This window comes from Pyrus communis, chromosome 17 (assembly GCF_041283825.1).
Source record: "Pyrus communis isolate YQ-2024b chromosome 17, ASM4128382v1, whole genome shotgun sequence".
NCBI classification, from domain to species: Eukaryota; Viridiplantae; Streptophyta; class Magnoliopsida; order Rosales; family Rosaceae; genus Pyrus; species Pyrus communis.
Window position 1 is genome coordinate 12,811,640 of NC_142581.1, and position 8,185 is coordinate 12,819,824.

The following is an 8,185-nucleotide window of genomic DNA, read 5'->3' on the forward strand; positions in this document are numbered from 1 at the left end:
CAAACCTTCTCAGTTATTGTTATATGAAATTTTAAACATGTAGTTCCAAAAATTTCATAAAATAAGAAAAAAAATTATGAGTTCCTCAAAATTAAAACGACTGTGAAATTCCATTGTCATTTGGAATAAAAATAACAAACAATTTCCTATCCGAATCATTCGAAAATCATGCCTAGTAATTGTTTTACATGATTTTATATTTGAATTTCCCAAACTTTGATGAATAATACTTGACTAATAATTCATACTCAAAAACTTTTTCTTCTTTAATTCATAGAATTTCTTGTTTATAATAAAAATTATTCATATTATAAATCACTATAAATATTTTCTCTGCAAAAACCAATAAATTAAGGTCAATTAGTCATCGAACATTATAAAATAAATGACGAAAATAGTAAAAGTATTAGGAACTGTCTATGTATTTTTCACAATTGATTAACTAAATGATCTCAATTTTCATCCATCTTATAAAGATGTGATCTTTACATAGTAAATTATACTATAAACAATTCGATTATAAGTACGAAGTTACGTATAAAAGTTTTTACTCATCATTAAGTAACGAAATATTGTTCAACTTTGTCTCTTTCCACCGCCATGTGACCATGTCCCGCCAAACTCAACTTGCCAAAAGAGCGAGCTTTCCTTTTAAAGCTCAACCCTCAATCCAAATGAAAAAGATGAGAGCTTTCTCTTGAGAGTTTCAGGGTTTTAGGGTTTAAGAAAGAAAATACATTTTGTTTTCCATGTATGGATGCTTAATTCCTCCAACTATGTCCTCCTCCTCCAAATTCCTCTCGATGTCCACAACCTTCACCATAACTTTCAGACTATCCTCGTCACCAAACACCCCCCCAATACCTTCACCCCTTCTCCCCATCCGCTCGAACCCCACTCTCACTCTCAGACTCCACCTCAACCACAAACCCAAGATCCAAATTTTTCAGAAACCCTCCAAAACCCACCAAAATCTCCACCGCCCCCTGTTTTCCGCGCCACCCAACAGCCCTGAGCCGCCGCCGGACCACCAGCTGGAGCATATAATAACTGCCCAAGAAGCCCTTTTGGAGCTTCTTCAAGAATTTGGAGCTTCTGAGGCGGAAGCTGCCTTTGTTTCTTTGAATTCGCCGAGGTATTTGCGGATGTTGGTTGAGGGGGTTGTAGAGTTGGATGAGCTGGGAATGTGGGGAGAGTGGGAGAAGGAGAGGAGAGAATTGTGTGGGTTTAAAGAGAAGGTGAGGTTAATGGCTAAGAAGAAGGGTGACAATGGAAAGGTTGCGTTTTTAGAGGGTGCAGTCGGGTTGAGTCTGTCTTCGGCTATGAATGTTGCCAGGCATTTATCAGCAGAGACGCTTCCGGGACTCATTGAGAAGGTAACAGCATTGTGATTCGTTATTTTGTGTTAAGTTGATGATTTGTTAGAAGTTTGTTCAATTGGAGTGTATTTATTCTGATTATATATTGGTGAACTTATCGGTTTCTTTTAGGATAATCCAGATTTTGATTATTGTGAACTTTTGATTCGTATTAGGACAATTTGTCAGAAACTGTCTTAGAGTAGTGGAAACAGAATGTTATTGATATAGTACAACAAAGGAAGGCAACACTTTGTTTAAGCGCGCTTATTGTAGGAAGTGATCACATGTTCTTCGATTTTGATGGCTTATCTATGGCATGACCTCTTATCGACACTCAATATCCTGTACTACAACACAATCATCTATTCAAGTTTAGAACGTAATCTATGTGTTCCCAAAGAAGGGTGTTGATATGACATACAATGAGAACCAAATTTGTTCAAGGTTAAGTGGTTCTGCATTATTAGCATAAATGTGCTTTCTTCATTATGTTCTAAGCTGGTGATTTTGTGCTCACTGGGAAGTATGAAAGAAAATGGTACGTTAGATGATATTACAAAGCTTTGAGAAGGTGCACCCTGATTAGTTTCTGCGCAGCACATGAAATTACAGTTATGAATTTGAGAGTTCGGTAATAAAGTTGAAATAGAACCACTATAGAAAAACTTGTGAAATGGACAATGAGCAGGAATTTGGTATTGATTCCCCAACATATGAATATAGAAGTGAAATTATTGTTTAAATCTGTTGCAAAATGGTTTCTTATTTTGCATTTGGCTTATAGGTTAACGATGTGAAGAAAACATTCTTTTCTGACAGTAGTGATGGGGGGCTCATTGGGAAAAATGCTCGTCGTATGATGATGCACTTGTCAATTCCTATTGATGAAGACTTGCAACAAACCCTATCCCTTTTTGAAAAGGTCTGGTATGTCTCTTTCAAATCTTAGTAGTTCATGAATGTCAAAATGCAAGTTACTATTATTTCTTTTCTTTGTTACTTAAAGATTAATTTTCATTTGTAATTGTGTATCTGGATGACTTTTTCTTATTTTTTTGGTTGAATTTTCATTTCATGCTATAGATTGCAGCAAGGCGTGGAGGTCTGGATATGTTGGGCTCTGGAGATGCTGCTTTCCGTTGCTTAATTGAATCCTTTCCACGTCTTCTTTTATTGTCCTTGGATCCTCACGTGAGACCTATTGTGGAATATCTTGAAAATATTGGAGTTCCTAGAGAATGCATGAGAAACATATTTCTGTTATTTCCACCTGTTATATTTTGCAATGTTAAAGTCATCAAAACGAGAGTGCTTGCTTTTAAAGAGGTACTGCCAGCTTCAGCTCTGTTTCTCTTCATTTTAGTTTAGGCACAGAAAAATTATGTAACTTATACGACTTCAAATATGCAGTTACCAAAAACTTGCTTATTTCTGCAGCATTATGAACGATAAAAATACATGATCTCTTTCACCTGTGCACCTTTAGATTTATGAAATGTTCTGATCAGTAGCATGGCAAACTTTACTGAGATTATCCGTAAATTGTCATGAAATAGAATTATGAATTAGCATTTATACTTTTTTCTCATGCTATAAATTATGTGGTTCAAGAATGGATTTCATTACATTGTGGGGACACCTTTGGCTGCCTATGAATGAGCACTCCATGTATTCTTGTGCAGGTTGGTGTGGAAGAGAAAGATGTTGGTAAAATGTTGATTAAATATCCATGGATTATATCTATGAGCATTCAAGAGAACTTCAAGAAGGTTTCTTCATTCTTTGAGTCAGAGAAGGTACGGTATCCACCTAGCTCATGTTTTCATTTTGGCTAAATTTTCCAACAAGAATGACGATTGACATATTTTTTTTGAGTGCTAAATGTGAATTATGGTTCATAACAGGTACCAAAATTGAGTGTTGGTCGTGCAATTAGAAGCTGGCCTCTTATTTTGGGTTGCTCAACCAGCATGCTAACATCGATGGTTGAACAGATAGGTGAATTGGGTATTAGAAACAAGAAGTTGGGTCAGGTTATTTCCAGAAGTCCTCAGCTATTGATACGGAAACCTCAAGAATTTCTTCAGGTAGCTAATTTTTGTTCAATTCATGTTTTCACAAAATGTTACAAATGTTTTCCATATATTCATGAACATTACCTCATGACTTCTTCCTGTTTAGATGTTAGTGAAGATCATACTTGTCTGGCTATTTCATAAATTTCCATGGAATATGAAATTCCAGGAATTTGTTTGGTGACACAGTGCCATATACGCTTCTTCCAGTTTCATGCTTTATATTGCTAGCCCATATTGCTTGGTTCATCAAATGGCCATAAAAGACTACGTTGAACTGGCACAAAATTTTAATAAGAATATACTGTATTTGAAACTATTAGGATGCCTTGTGTATGTGCTGAGTTTGCAAATTTTCTGGTAGACTGCGCTAGTGTCCACAATATGCCCCGTGACAGATGCCCAGAATGTGTAAACGCTGTTAAGTTTTGTTTTTAAACATGATACTTCAGAGAAGTTAAAGCTAATACACACTTTAAATACCCTGAAATCACCCCGACCATATTTCATAATATTTGGCTTGGTCTCACTTACTCAATGTAATCAACGTTGGTCCAAATATTGGGAACACAGAGCCAAGAATCCCCAGTGCAGGTTCGGCTTGTAGTATGCATGTTGTTATGTGACCTAATCCAATTACCCATCATTTCAAGTTGGTCCCAAAGTAGAGAGTTAATCTCATCCAATACACTGCATTTCGATATACTTTACCACTTTCTCTGTGAAGACTTTGGTCTCTGTGAAGACTTTGGGAACCATGAATATATGTGACACAGTTTCTTGAGTCCGGTTTTAACTGGTATAATTGTTTTTACAGGTAGTTTCGTTTGTGGAAGATCTAGGATTTGATAAAGAAACAGTTGGGAGCATACTGGGCCGCTGTCCTGAAATATTTGCTGCCAGCATTGACAAAACTCTCAATAGGAAGCTTGAATTTCTTGCTAGTATCGGTGTTTCCAAACCCCACCTTCCTCGGGTTATCAAAAAGTATCCAGAGCTTCTTGTCTCTGACACTGATAGAACTTTACTTCCTCGGTAGTGCTCTTTTCATTTAAAATTTGCGGCTATCCTGTTCTTTGTGAAATGTGAATTAATCTATTGTACCCTGGACTAAAGTGGAGAATTTGGTGGGCAGGATGAAGTATTTGATAAAGAAAGGGCTGTCGCGGAGGGATATTGCATTCATGGTCCGTAAATTTTCACCTATACTCGGGTATAGCATTGAAGAGGTTTTGAGTCCGAAGCTTGAATTCCTGATAAACACAATGGAGAAACCCGTGACGGATTTGGTAGAGTATCCAAGGTACTTCAGTTATTCATTGGAAAAGAGGATAAAACCAAGATACTGGGTGCTGAAGGGAAGAAATATTGAGTGTAGCTTAAGGGAAATGTTGGCTAAAAACGATGAAGAATTTGCTGAAGTGTATATGGGTGTTGGTAGCATGCTTGTTCCTCCTCCCCCCTAGATGAAGTAAGAGGAGCCTATCTTCTTTTTTTTTTTTTTTTTTTTTTTTGGCAAAGCCATACACTAATCTACGGGAACGAGGATTCGAACTTGAGTGCAAGGAGGTAGGTTGGCACACAGCATTGACCAACTGGCATGTTTTCACATTAGCGACGATTGTATGTTCTTAGTTTGTAAATAATAAACCACAGATATGTTCACAGTTTTGTTGTAATATTCAATGTATAGTAGCCCCCTTGCCATTATTTTTTTTAGTTCCTTTTTTTCTTTATTATTTTCATAATGCTGGGTTCTGCGAAAGTTGTTTTATTCCAATATACAAAGGACAACAAAAACCAGTTGATACGAAATCTAAGTATTTTGATCAAATAGCAATTGCTCGCTAGTGAAAAATAATTGCTTGCTTGTGAAACACTAAGGTATGTATGAGATTTGAAAGTAAAGTTTACACTACGAACAATGCAAACTTTTTTTTTTTATAAATAATGTCGGTGAGTTAGCACAGGATTTAATGCATGAAAAAGGAGTTTGCGCTAGAATTGAAGAACACAGAGAGGAGGCTCCAGAAGCATAAAATACTCTTGAAAATATGAGTTTTATAACCAAAGAGCCAAGTAGCTCCATACAACACTACTAAGCCAAAGATATTTTGTTTGCAGCAGCCAAGTATACCACAAGACACTTGTTAAATGTAAAAGCGATCTGAAAAGGTGAATTGTAAAAACTCATTTTCAGATAAAAGGTGGCAGACTAGTCTATGTGGATTTTCTTAAAATGTGTGTGTCAGCTCACGTCTAAAACTTTAAACGTGAAATGCATATGCATGTACCAACTTGACTTGAGTTGAATCACATCCATTTGCACTTTGATCTTTAACATCTCAAAATTCAATAAATACCTTAAGTCTAAACTCGTACAAATTGATCTAAAGAGCTTGTGTGATAAAAGAGAGGAAAGTCAAATACAGACTTCACAATCTCCCCATTTAGCTTTTGTGACAAAACAATCTAAAATAAAAATAACTTCGCACATCACACTCAAGAGGACTTCAAATGTGTAAAACATGCACATAACAATTCTTGAAAAGAGAAAATGAAATTTATCAAGGGTTATAAATCAACATTAAATTCAACATTTTTCTCCTTCATTTTGTCATAGGAAGACAAAGTGTCATGTTAGAATATCACATGGAAACTTAGGCTTATCACGTCGATATATGACTACAAGAAATCTAGCATGACCCTAAATTTGTATGATAGACCAACTCAAACTAGTAAGAGTAAACTGGCAACAAGTAAGCACAAGTCATGCAAACAATCTCAAGTAAAGCACAAATCATAGAAAAAACCGCAAAATAGGAATGAGAAAATACAACTTTTAACACAAAGTCCTAAAAGGAAACCGCCTTCTCCAAAATTAGTGTTCTCATCAAAACACTACATTCTCTTATAAGATGTGCTTTCACAAAAATGTACTCTCCCAAAAGTTAGACTCCCCTTAACCTAAACTAAATTAGCAAAAACATATTGTCTAGTCATCATCCTAGTCATCTTCCACTTAAAATTCATGATCAATTGCCTTGGCGGCTCTGCCTTTGGCAACGTACATGGCCGGCAATTCCTCGTCGGTGAGAAGAGAAATGTTTAATGGTCCAAGAGAGACAATAGGTTCTTTGCTATATCGTAACTCACGAGAAAGGCGAACCAACTTGGACTAAAAGACAAGACATTTCTTGAGATTGAGCTACCAGATGAGAGGATGGAGGACAAGGCATAAGATTAACTAAAAGGGGCAGAAGAATCCTTATATGCAACTATGAAATATTCAGATATGGTAAAGTCAACATAAGTAATGACAAAGTTGTCAATGGTGAAAACCTAAGATATGTGACTGAGATGATGCCATGTCATCATAGAAAATAGCATTTCTTACAAATTGAGAAGCACAAATAACCTATGTAACTCTGAAATTTGACTCATATCTGACTAGAAACATTGACTAGCCATAATGAAAATACAATCCATTTGTACTCTCCCAAAAGTTAGACTCCCCTTAACCTACACTATATTAACTATTAGCAGCAACATACTATCTAGCCATCATCCTAGTCATCTTCCTCCTAAAACTCATGATCAATTGCCTTGGCGGCTATTCCTTTGGCAACGTCCATGGCCGACAATTCCTCATCGGTGAGAAGAGAAATGTTTAATGGTCCAAGAGAAACAATAGATTATTTGCTATCTTGTAACTCACGAGAAAGGCGAGCTAACTTGGACTAAAAGACAAGACATTTCTTGAGATTGAGCTATCGGATGAGAGGATGGAGCACAAGGCATAAGAGGATGGAGCACAAGGCATAAGATTAATAAAAAAGGGTAGAAGAATCCTTATATGCAACTATTAAATATTCAAACATGGTGAAGTTAGGATCAATAATGACAAGGTTGTTGAATGGTGAAAACGTAAGTTATGTGACTGAGATGATGCCATGTCATCCTAGAAAATAGCATTTCTTACAAATTGACAACCGCAAATGATCTAAATAAACCTGAAATTTGACTCATATCTGACTAGAAACATTCACTAGCCAGAAAGGAAATACAAAACATTTGTGAGAAGTTTTGTGGACTAACACAATACTATGTAACCAAACAACAACCACAAATGGCTTGGACACGCAGCCCACAATAGATATGAATCAGAGAGTGAGAGAAGATGAGCATCAGTCTCAGCACCAGTTGTACCCTTAGAGTCAGGGATAAACTTATCATTTTGCGCGCGCGCACGCATATATATATATATATTAACTCCATTAAAGCTGGAGGAGGAGGAGGAGGTTTCCCAAAATAGAAACCAGGTTTGTATGACCCATTTCCCTGCTAAATGACCAGTTGTCTGGGCAGGTTTTCTGGACAATTGTCGACGACGAGGCTCGTCATAGTCACCACCCCACGAGCCTAAACAATCCCGACTTGACCCTTTTTTACTACCGTTTCACGGCGAACTAAGTTCAATGATGCCAAGCTACCCCGACAACGGTCTCGCCACTCCAGCCACCTCGACGACACCCCTACCGTCAGTCAATAGTTTTGAACCCTAGAAGGAGATCCTTGGGTCCTAATCCCCTATCAAAGCATGGCGACTTGACAAAGGCACACGTACTCGGACGACCGGCGGTTCCATGGTGGTTTTTGCCTTCCTTTGGTCAAATCCAGACATTGTGACAGATATAAAACTTGATCCTATTCTCAAGATCTACTTACTAGTAAAATTTGAGACAAATA

At 37.0% G+C, this 8,185-nt stretch overlaps 1 protein-coding gene across 2 annotated transcripts; it reads left to right on the top strand.

Moving 5' to 3' along the window:
- Positions 1 to 660: 660 nt before the first annotated feature.
- On the top strand, positions 661 to 5,146 carry LOC137708568 (uncharacterized). 2 transcript variants are annotated; one of them, XM_068447676.2, is made up of 7 exons: positions 661 to 1,376; positions 2,146 to 2,283; positions 2,445 to 2,687; positions 3,044 to 3,157; positions 3,266 to 3,448; positions 4,254 to 4,471; positions 4,572 to 5,146. In XM_068447676.2, the coding sequence occupies exons 1-7, from the start codon at positions 750 to 752 to the stop codon at positions 4,900 to 4,902; spliced, it is 1,854 nt and encodes a 617-aa protein (XP_068303777.2). In that variant the 5' UTR covers positions 661 to 749; the 3' UTR covers positions 4,903 to 5,146. The 2 variants fall into 2 exon arrangements, with proteins under 2 accessions (XP_068303777.2, XP_088546022.1); XM_088689896.1 differs by having other exon boundaries at positions 2,445 to 2,552.
- Positions 5,147 to 8,185: the final 3,039 nt, after the last annotated feature.